The sequence below is a fragment of the Pagrus major genome, chromosome 1 (genome assembly GCF_040436345.1).
Source record: "Pagrus major chromosome 1, Pma_NU_1.0".
Classification (NCBI taxonomy): domain Eukaryota; kingdom Metazoa; phylum Chordata; class Actinopteri; order Spariformes; family Sparidae; genus Pagrus; species Pagrus major.
The window spans coordinates 1,401,634-1,413,054 of NC_133215.1; the positions used below are offsets into that span (position 1 = coordinate 1,401,634).

An 11,421-nucleotide genomic window follows, 5' to 3' on the forward strand; every position below is an offset into this window, starting at 1 on the left:
GTCCTTCAGCACACGACCAGGAATGTTGTCCGGTCCTGCAGCTTTGCGAGCGTTGATCCTGGAGAGGGATCTCCTCACGCTGGCTGGAGACAGGGACAGCACCTGGTCATCTGGAGGGGGTGTTGTCTTCTGTGCAGGTGTGGTGTTGTCGGCTTCAAACCGTCCAAAGAAGTGGTTCAGATCGTTCAGCAGAGTGATGTTGTTGTCACAGGTCTGTGGTCGAGGTTTGTTGTCCGTGATGGTCTGTAACCCCTGCCACAGGCTCTTTGTGTCTCTGCTGTCGGTGAAGTGGTGGGTTATCCTGTTGCTGTACTGCCTCTTTGCAAGTCTGATGCCACGGGACAGGTTGGCTCTTGCTGATCTCAGACCAGCCTCATCACCTGCTCTGAAAGCAGCGTTCCGGGCTTTCAGTAACCGATGGACTTCCCCCGTCAGCCATGGTTTCTGATTGGCCCGTACTGTGATGGTCTTGGTGTCCGTGACATCATCAATGCATTTGCTGATGTAGGCAGTAACAGTGTCTGAGTACTCCTGTATGTTGATGTGGTGGTTGTAGGTGGCTGCCTGCTTGAACATGTCCCAGTCTGTGGTGTCAAAGCAGTCCTGGAGTGCTGAGGAGGCACCCTCTGGCCACACCCGTACCTGCTTCTGAACCGGTCTGGTGACTTTGACCTTAGGCCTGTATGCTGGCATTAGCATAACAGTGATGTGGTCCGAAGCACCGAGATGGGGGAGGGGTGAGGCCTTGTATGCTCCTCTCAATGTTGTGTAAACCTGGTCCAGTGTGTTGTTTCCCCTTGTTGCAAAGTCAATGTGTTGGTACACATTAGGAAACACTGTTTTGAGATTTGCATGATTGAAATCTCCAGCCACGATGAGAAGTCCCTCTGGATGGGCAGTCTGCTGTTCACTGATGGAGCTGTACAGTTCACTCAGTGCCTTGTCTCTATCATTGTTGTTACAGCTGGGAGGGATGTAGACTGCGACCAGCAGGATGGCAGAAAACTCCCTCGGTAGATAGAAAGGCCGGCACTTGATGATCATAATAGATCATAGATTCAGTCTGTTGGGAGGAAGTTGGATGGTTAATGTCCAGAGTCCTGGGCTTTAGTATTAATGTTTGATGGTTCATGACAACTGCACTAGTGTAGCCTTTCATTGTGACCAGTCTCAGGAACAGCTGTGCAGTAATCATGCTGTTTAATCAGAGTCTGATATACCACAGCTGTCAGGTGGATAGATTGACAAAGGAGAAGAGCTCACTAACACAGTTTTAACTCATTTGTGCTCAAAAAGTGAGAAACAATTATTTTGTGTTCACAGAAGAACTCTTCAGTCTTTATTACTATATTACACCATTATAGGCAGGAAGGTAAATAACAGGGTAGACGACTAGAAACTCAACTAAAGGCTTCATCATTAAAACCAGAAAACTGTTTCACCTAATCCATCAAATGGCCCCAGAAGCAGACAGATGATGTAAAATGTGAAGCTGTTGATAGTTAAAATCATCGTACTTTATGTTCTAACTGCAGAGTTCAGCAGGTTCTCAGTGGTCAGTCTGTCCAGCAGCATCCAACAGACCTGGACTCCATATTTAAGGTGTGTAAATGTCCAACAACAACTTTACTTCAGCTGCAAATGAAATGAAATGTCTCATTTTACATTTTAAGTTTTACTCTTTTGCAGCATCTTGAGGAGAACGTTGTCACCTTTGTGAAGAACGAGCTGAAGAAGTTCCAGAAGGTTCTGAGTCCAGATTACCCAGAATGCTCAGAGAGGCAGAGTGAGGATGAGGAGGTGCTGGACGGTGAGGAGGAGGAGCAGAGGAGGAGCAGCAGAGAGGCATTTCTGAAGATCACACTGAACTTCCTGAGGAGAATGAAGCAGGAGGAGCTGGCTGACTGTCTGCAGAGCAGTAAGAGGATTTTCCTCAATAAACTGTTTTCTTCTTCACACTAACATCCGCTCACTGATGTGTTGTGTTTCATTCAGGAACTGTTGCTGCAGTTTGTGGACGTCAACTCAAATCTAACCTTCAGAAGAAGTTCCAGTGTGTGTTTGAGGGGATTGCTAAAGCAGGAAACCCAACCCTTCTGAATCAGATCTACACAGAGCTCTACATCACAGAGGGAGGGACTGCAGAGTTCAATGATGAACATGAGGTCAGACAGATTGAAACAGCATCCAGGAAACCAGACAGACCAGAAACAACAATCAGACAAGAAGACGTCTTTAAAGCCTCACCTGGAAGAGACGAACCAATCAGAAGAGTGATGACACAGGGAGTGGCTGGCATCGGGAAAACAGTCTTAACACAGAAGTTCACTCTGGACTGGGCTGAAGACAAAGCCAACCAGGACATACAGTTCACATTTCCATTCACTTTCAGAGAGCTGAATGTGCTGAAAGAGAAAAAGTTCAGCTTGGTGGAGCTTGTTCATCACTTCTTCACTGAAACCAAAGAAATCTGCAGCTTTGAAGAGTTCCAGGTTGTGTTCATCTTTGACGGTCTGGATGAGTGTCGACTTCCTCTGGACTTCCACAACACTGAGATCCTGACTGATGTTTCAGAGTCCACCTCAGTGGATGTGCTGCTGACAAACCTCATCAGGGGGAAACTGCTTCCCTCTGCTCGCCTCTGGATAACCACACGACCTGCAGCAGCCAATCAGATCCCTCCTGAGTGTGTTGACATGGTGACAGAGGTCAGAGGGTTCACTGACCCACAGAAGGAGGAGTACTTCAGGAAGAGATTCAGAGATGAGGAGCAGGCCAGCAGAATCATCTCCCACATCAAGACATCACGAAGCCTCCACATCATGTGCCACATCCCAGTCTTCTGCTGGATCACTGCTACAGTTCTGGAGGATGTGTTGAAGACCAGAGAGGGAAGAGAGCTGCCCAAGACCCTGACTGAGATGTACATCCACTTCCTGGTGGTTCAGTCCAAAGTGAAGAAGGTCAAGTATGATGGAGGAGCTGAGACAGATCCACACTGGACTCCAGAGAGCAGGAAGATGATTGAGTCTCTGGGAAAACTGGCTTTTGAGCAGCTGCAGAAAGGAAACCTGATCTTCTATGAATCAGACCTGACAGAGTGTGGCATCGATATCAGAGCAGCCTCAGTGTACTCAGGAGTGTTCACACAGATTTTTAAAGAGGAGAGTGGACTGTACCAGGACAAGGTCTTCTGCTTCGTCCATCTGAGTGTTCAGGAGTTTCTGGCTGCTCTTCATGTCCATCTGATGTTCATCAACTCTGGAGTCAATCTGCTGGCAGAAGGTAAACAAACCTCCCGGTGGTCTAAACTATTCAGAGACAAACCTGAACCAACACATCTCTACCAGAGTGCTGTGGACGAGGCCTTACAGAGTCCAAATGGACACCTGGACTTGTTCCTCCGCTTCCTCCTGGGTCTTTCACTGCAGACCAATCAGACTCTCCTACGAGGTCTGATGACACACACAGGAAGTATCTCACAGACCAATCAGGAAACAGTGAAGTACATCAAGAAGAAGTTCAGTGAGAATCTGTCTCCAGAGAGAAGCATCAATCTGTTCCACTGTCTGAATGAACTGAATGATGGTTCTCTAGTGGAGGAGATCCAACAGTACCTGAGATCAGGACGTCTCTCCACAGATAAACTGTCTCCTGCTCAGTGGTCAGCTCTGGTCTTCATCTTACTGTCATCAGAAGAAGATCTGGACGTGTTTGACCTGAAGAAATACTGTGCTTCAGAGGAGGCTCTTCTGAGGCTGCTGCCAGTGGTCAAAGCCTCCAACAAAGCTCTGTAAGTGAACTGATACTGTATCACACATGTAGGGTTTTTCTCCACTAATGAATCTCCTAATATCAAATATCAGTCAAATAAGAGTCCCAAGATTTAGTCATCAGATTGATCAGTTGATCATGCATATTGTTCCCTTAGTTCCTTTATTTATATTGTATAAGACAGAAACAGTATCAGTGTTTGTCTTTGTCACTAACTCTCCTTCAGGCTGAGTGGCTGTAATCTGTCAGAGAGAAGCTGTGAAGCTCTGTCCTCAGTTCTCAGCTCCCAGTCCTCTAGTCTGAGAGAGCTGGACCTGAGTAACAACGACCTGCAGGATTCAGGAGTGAAGCCGCTGTCTGTTGGACTGAAGAGTCCACACTGTAAACTGGAGACTCTCAGGTCAGGATTCATACCCTATTTAAGAGATAACTCTTTGAATGTTGCTTTACGTGCAGGTTAAAGTCTATTTTAACAGCTCTACTGTGAAGCAAAGCTAGAGGTGGGTTATCAACAATTTTAGATTGTGATTCCACAATCTGCTCTTCAGGTGAACCGTAGAGGTTGTTGTATTTAGTGTCCTCATACTTCCATTTCCAAACTTCACATAACTCCATTGAGTAGCAGATCAGCGATATATGAAAACATCAATAGAGGGATGCAGCCAACATGATGGATATGCTGATTGGAAGAATCCCTTCTCATGGCTCGTGATGATATATTTTTGTAGCTAACTGAAGTTAGCATGGCCCTGGTTCCGTCTGTGGGATTATTGAACTGTATTTTGGATTATTACAGAAAATAATATGTGTTAAACACAAGTTTATGATCCTTCCAGGTTCTGTTTATCAAGATAATCTCCACAGATGAACTCCACTTTGTAATTTTTGAAGCGCAAATTAAATCTCTAGCAGTAAAAAGCTAATGTTAGGCTATAAACAGACGACATCACGGTCACATGACTTAAACGTCACCACCACTAAGCGTCTTACTGTACAATTACTATACCCGTTTTCTATAAACTGGTCAATGTACAAGTTGTAAAGTCAGAGTTAGAATAGTGTGTAACTAAAGTGGGCCTGTAAAGACGGACTAGTGAGTAGATGAGTCTCCGTGTTCGCTGTGAGGATGTTTAATGTCCCCGACAACCTCTGTAGACTCATTTAGACACTTGTTAGCAACCACCGTTTTTAACACATGGAATATCTTTATAATTAAACTGTGGGACATTTAATGATGTATTTTATGTAAGAGAACAAAATGTGCAAATATCTTCAGCCTGTGGTAACCACACACTTTATTTCACACATTTAACTCAAAACACATTCAACAAACTCAGACTTTGAGTCGAGGGGACAGGACGTGCTAACATGCTAACTGATATCTTTGTTTTCGGACTATAAATTACACCACTCTATAGCTAGGACCATGATGGATGAGGAGCTTGTGCCAAACAAGAACTATCTTTAATGAACTATTGTGTTTTAATGGCGTAAATGGAGAAATTCATAAGCTACTTCAACAACAGGGCATTTTAAAATTGATGAATAAGTTCACAATTTAGATTGTGGATCGTGATTGGAATTAAATAGATTGTGATATCATTTTTTAATTAAAGCAACTCTAATCAGTGTTTTTACATTAACAATAGTTTAAATGTCAAAGTGACAAACCCACAGAGAATTATCACACAAGTTTGCATTACCCCTCAGCTGTGTGTGTGTGTGTGTGTGTGTGTTTGTGTGTGTGTGTGTGTGTGTGTTTGTGTGTGTGTGTGTGTGTGTGTGTGTGTGTCTCCAGGCTGTCAGGCTGTCTGATCACAGAGGAAGGCTGTACTTCTCTGGCCTCAGCTCTGAGATCCAACCCCTCCCATCTGAGAGAGCTGGACCTGAGCTACAATCATCCAGGAGACTCAGGAGTGAAGCTGCTGTCGGCTGGACTCGAGGATCCAGACTGGAGACTGGACACTCTCAGGTATGAACAGACAATAAGAGCTCTTGACAATCTGTCTGGTTGACCTTTGTCTAAATTAATGTCTGTTCTGTGATTAAAATCAGTCAAAAGTTGACTTATTTTAATTATCAATATTTGTTACAAGTGTTTAAAAATGGACATAGAGGCTTTTTCCATTCAACGTTTTCCTCAAATTATAATGAATTAGACCAGAATATGTGTTGTTACCTTATTTAGATGTGTGATATATGTGAGTAAAACACAGAAATACAGTTTTTCATCACTACAAAATGCAAACTGTGTCCATTTGAATTATGCCCACCCTGAGTGACCCTGACTTAAAGGTCAAATGTCTGAGATTTACTGCCACTAGATGTCGCTCTAGAGCAGCAGCATCTCAGAGCAAAACAAATGTACACATCGTTCACTCAGTGAAGTGGGGTCGAAAAAGAAAGTGTCATCTGAACAAACACTGCTCATGAAACTCAAATCTAATGCCGCTTTTCCACCAAAACTAGCAGGTCAACACAGATTTTCTAAAATGCAGGTCAACCCGCTAAAAATCAGCTAATGACCCCATTCCCACTTCGCGCAGGCAAGGCAGACCATCTGTGATTTTTATTGGCAGTGATACGTTGTACGTCAGTGACGTCATGTTTTACATCACGAATGCGCTGGAAACAGGAAACAACACCAGTTAAACAGAAGAGAAAATAACAACAGACCGCATCCAAAATTTCTTCCTTATTTACGTGCATCACTGGGTGTTGATAACGGCTGGGTCTTACGTTTAGATCAAAGCTGGGCCGAGGTGATATAAACCTGTGTCGACTGCAGAGTCAAGTGGAAAAGGGTTGTAACAGTTACATGAGGCAGTGCTGATCAAATATGAATGAATATTCTGCTGCAGTGTCCTCAAATGTTTTCAGAAATTTAATGCTCATGCAACATTAATAGGGAGTTTTGTGTTAAATTTGGCTGTACATATTCATGTCAAAGTTCTTTGACCCTGACACTGTTCCTCTCAAATGGGACCCTGTACAATTGCTTCATGGTCATGTTGTGCTTTACCAAGATGCGTCTGATAGTGGTAATGCTTACTCGATTTATGTTGTTGAATACTTGCCTATCTGCAAGTATTTGTTGCTGTAGCTGGTGGAGACGGATTGCATTGTTTGCTCTGACTAGGTTCACTATGGCAAGTTCCTGCTGTTGGGTGAACAGGCATTGGCGTCCACCTCCACTAGGTCTTCTAGCCATTCTGTAAAAAAATGCAACCACAAATTGTTATTGTTTGCTTCTTTTTTACAGTACTGTATATGCTGTACTTTACTGTATTTACCATACACAGTACTGAAACATCTCAACACGTTATCACGGTATGTTTCACAAAACTACCACATATATGTATATATATATATCTATATCTATATCTATATATATATATATATATATATATATATACATATATATATATATAGTTATATTATGCAACAAGGACTCTGACTGCATCCATGTAGTTATGGACTATTTATCTAAATATGTACCAGTAAATATGAATATCAGAAAATGGATCTGCTCCCTTCCTGTAGCTAATTCAAGACACGGTGCAAGTTAGGAAGGAGATGATGCAAACATTTACAGAACCAGAACCTGTTGTTCTGTTCGGATGAAGGCTCGCCTACAAAGTCTTTATTTGTTGTGACCAGAAAATCTTTCCAGCTGAGAGCAGCTTTATCTGTAGACACAGTTTCACCCAAATAATCAACAACAGACCTGATCCACACGCCAGAGGCTCAGGTGGATGACTGGACGTAGTTTTCTTGAGCTGACCTTTAATTATTTAGTTGTTGTTTGTGAATATTTGATGTAAAATTTGAGTGTGTGTATGAAGTGTGTTTTATAAATGCAGCTGTTTTGTCTTCATGGTGATCTGAGTGAAGCTTTATGAAGATCATTGATGAGGAAGCTTCTGAAGGTTCATTCTGACTTTGTTTCTTCCTCCAGGGTGGAACATGGTGGAGAGCAGAGGCTGAAACCTGGTGTGAGGAAGTGTAAGTGTGTGTTCACTTTGACTGATGAAAACAAGGCAGCACATGTTAAAGTAGTTTAAATCTAAAGCTTGTGTATCTGCATTCAACTGTCAGTTTGAAAGAAGATCCAAAAAGATGAGTCATTGTGAAGTTTTGATCTAATTAACAGTCAGTCTGTTAATAAAGCAACAAATAAACCATCAGCTGTGTTAGATGATAAACTGCTGCTGTATTGTGTCTTGTTCTCTCCATCAGATGTCTGTGAACTCACAGTGGACACAAACACAGTGAACAGAGACCTCAAACTGTCTGACAACAACAGGAAGGTGACACATGTGGAAGAGAAGCAGCCATATCCTGATCATCCAGAGAGGTTTGACTTCTGGCCTCAGCTGCTGTGTAGAAATGGTCTGACTGGTCGCTGTTACTGGGAGGTCGAGTGCAGAGGAAAGGTTCATATATCAGTGAGTTACAGAGGAATCAGGAGGAGAGGAATCAGTGATGACTGTTTGTTTGGACGGAATAATCAGTCCTGGAGTCTGAGCTGCTCTGATGATGGTCGTTACTCTGTCTGGCACAATAACAGAGAAACAGTCCTCTCCTCCTGCTCCTCCTCCTCCTCCTCCTCCTCCTCTGACTCTAACAGAGTAGCAGTGTATGTGGACTGTCCTGCTGGCACTCTGTCCTTCTACAGAGTCTCCTCTGACTCACTGATCCACCTCCACACCTTCAACACCACATTCACTCAACCTCTTTATCCTGGGTTCTGGTTCCGGTCACCTGGTTCCTCAGTGCCTCTGTAGGAGGGACACACACACACACACACACACACACACACACACACACACACAGACACAGACACACACACACACACACACACACACTCTCTGTAAATCACAGTAACAGAAATGGGTTAGTTGTGTTGTCTCTTCTTGGTCAATGTGCTGCACATCAGTGGTTTTAAATCTCTTTAAATATGTTTTGAACGTTCAGATTTGAGTTTTCTGAACTTTGTGATCTGATTGTTTTCTCACAACAATCAGCCTGTATATACAATAAAATCAGGCTCCACACACACATGCATATAGATCATCATAATTATGATCTTTGTTCAGACAGCTTTTATTTAGTTGATTTGTGGTTCATCATTGAAGTTTCTCATTTGTCTTCTTTGAGTTATTATCTGTAAATATGTGTATATGAGTGGATAGAGCTGCTGCTACGTGCAGACGGACCTCCATTACAAAATCTCCCTGTAGAGTCAAAGAGCCAAAGACTTCCTGTCAACACTTCATTATCTCACATCATCTGTCATAATAAACATTTGACTTTCTCATTCACGTGTCTCTCCTGATGGAAATAACGTCTTTTCACATCAGTTTGGGATCTCAGGTTTAGCGGATCAAAGCAGATTCATTCACTCTTTAGACAGAGACTACATCCACATAAAAGGACCATTAAACCTCTCTATGGCTGTAAATTGTGGGGTGACCAACATTCCTCTTTAAGTTGTTTCGTCCTGCTCCTCTCTTTTCCTCACCACAAGTGTCTGAAATGGTCCCTTTCTATCAACTAATGTGTAAATATATTTATCTTGTGTTTCAGATCATGTAATCATTGTGATATCAATGAACCTCAGCTTTAAAATCTGCTGATTTACAGGATTCCACTTTGCTATCTGATGAGTTTTGGTAGTAACTTTTAACACAATGACACAATGTCAGTATCACATGAGTGTATTTGATGTTAACCAGTATGGTTTACTTATGATTTGACTTCTATTATCAATTATCATTTTAGATGTGCTCCTCTGTTCTATAATCCAAAGCTACAGATGAGAACATGTTTATTTGTTATATTTTGTTACTCTGTGTTATTTGATTAATTCATCTTACAAGCTCTTAGAGCCTCCATTGGTTCTTAGCATTGTTGGGGAAGCTACTTTGCAAACGTAGCTTGTAAAACTACATGTAGTTCAGCCTGGCAGTAGTTTGAACAAACTACATTTCTACCCCTGGAGAAATGTAGTTTGTAAAACTACTGCTAAAAAAAGTAGCTTTAGCAACCACTTATACTCATTATACTCATTTAACTCAGCGTTAAATAAATCAACACATGGTGTATATGAAACAAAATATAATAGCCTACAAAAAATTCACATGCCAGCAGAAATATGCCTCTCAACTTAAGTTTTATTTTTAAAGAACAAAAGCTGACATTTTTGGTCAACACCACAGGAACTTCAGAGGTACCAACACTTTGGCACTAGAACTAGATGCCAGGGCAGAATTGCTTGTTGACACGACACATGAGCAGTCTCTCAAAGTTTTTATCAGACAGCCGGTTCCGTTTGGCACTAAAAGCATCTTTACCAACACTAAAAATCCATCTATATCCAACATGTACAAGCTCAAATATGGCCATAGTTGGGCTGGTGCGTTCAGGGGCGCACCGGGGGCAGCAGGAGGGTTGTCCATGACGTGCTTGTGCCATATGAGCACTGCCTTCCTTGGCACAAAGACCCACCCACTCTGTGAAGCATTTGAGTGCTGAGTAGTTAAACTACAAAAAATGACCCAAAAAGTAGTTGAAATACTTGACGCAGCACAAAATATGAATGTAGTTTAACTACCAGCAAGTTACAGCAAATTGTAGTTAAGCTTTGTAGTTCAACTACATGTAGTTTAAGTCTCCCCAACACTGGTTCTTAGATATGTCAGATAAATTGATGACAGTTTACAAATTGCCATAATTCAAATATTATTTAGTCAAACCAATCAAATTACTCTCCTTTAAGAAGAGGCCAGTTCTTTTTCCAAACAAAGGAATTCATTAGCAATCGGGAAAAGAGCGCCAAGGATCTTATTACTACCAAAACACACCCCTACACTATAAAACTTCACAACACATGCTGTCCTGCCCTCTTGTCTCTTACGGTTTACATCCTGACTCTTGGATTTTGCTCATCACTCTTTTTTGGGCTCTCTATGGTGAAGCACTCCTGCTTGGCAATGCGGACAACAGGCATGATCAGGTGTTGGCTTATGTTTTTAACCTTTTACTGAGAGCTGAAGAAATCCTCCTTTATTGTTAGTTAATTATTTGACCGGAGAACACATGCTGTGTGTCTCCTCTGTGGCCTCAGATAGGCCTTGTCTTAGCCTGCTCCGGCGCTTTCCAGGAAGTTCACCTCATCATCAGCTCATCCATCACCACAGAAAAGTAGGAAATAACCATCCTCATGTGTTCTGGCTGAGAGTTGATGCAGAGCGAATTCTTAAATGATGTTTGCTTTTACTGATTCTGTCGGCAATAGTTTAATACCTGCATTTGCCATTCATTATCATTCATCCACTCTAGTCATGTATATGTACATGTATGTATGTATGTATGTATGTATGTATGTATATTTAGTGGTCCTTATTCATCATCCATATCCCTTAGTTGCTCAATAAATATCTTGAATTAAGTAGTTGTATTTGTGTATTCCTTTATGACAGAGCCCTAGGTTAGATTAGGATTTGTCACCACAATATACGGACAATAGCCATCAGAAACATCAACAGTTTAATTACTTTTCAAACAAAAACACTGAATAATACAGGGCACTAGACAAAGCCCACAGTAACATACAATTAACAGAAGTCACCTGCTTCAGGCTGC

The 11,421-nt window shown here is 42.1% G+C and overlaps 1 protein-coding gene across 1 annotated transcript; it reads left to right on the forward strand.

Annotated features, from left to right (window-relative positions):
* The first annotated feature begins 4,517 nt into the window (after nucleotides 1–4,517).
* LOC140996297 (stonustoxin subunit beta-like) lies at nucleotides 4,518–11,221 on the forward strand. The gene is made up of 4 exons (XM_073466656.1): nucleotides 4,518–4,531; nucleotides 5,573–5,746; nucleotides 7,733–7,779; nucleotides 8,014–11,221. The coding sequence occupies exons 1-4, from the start codon at nucleotides 4,518–4,520 to the stop codon at nucleotides 8,559–8,561; spliced, it is 783 nt and encodes a 260-aa protein (XP_073322757.1). The 3' UTR covers nucleotides 8,562–11,221.
* Nucleotides 11,222–11,421: the final 200 nt, after the last annotated feature.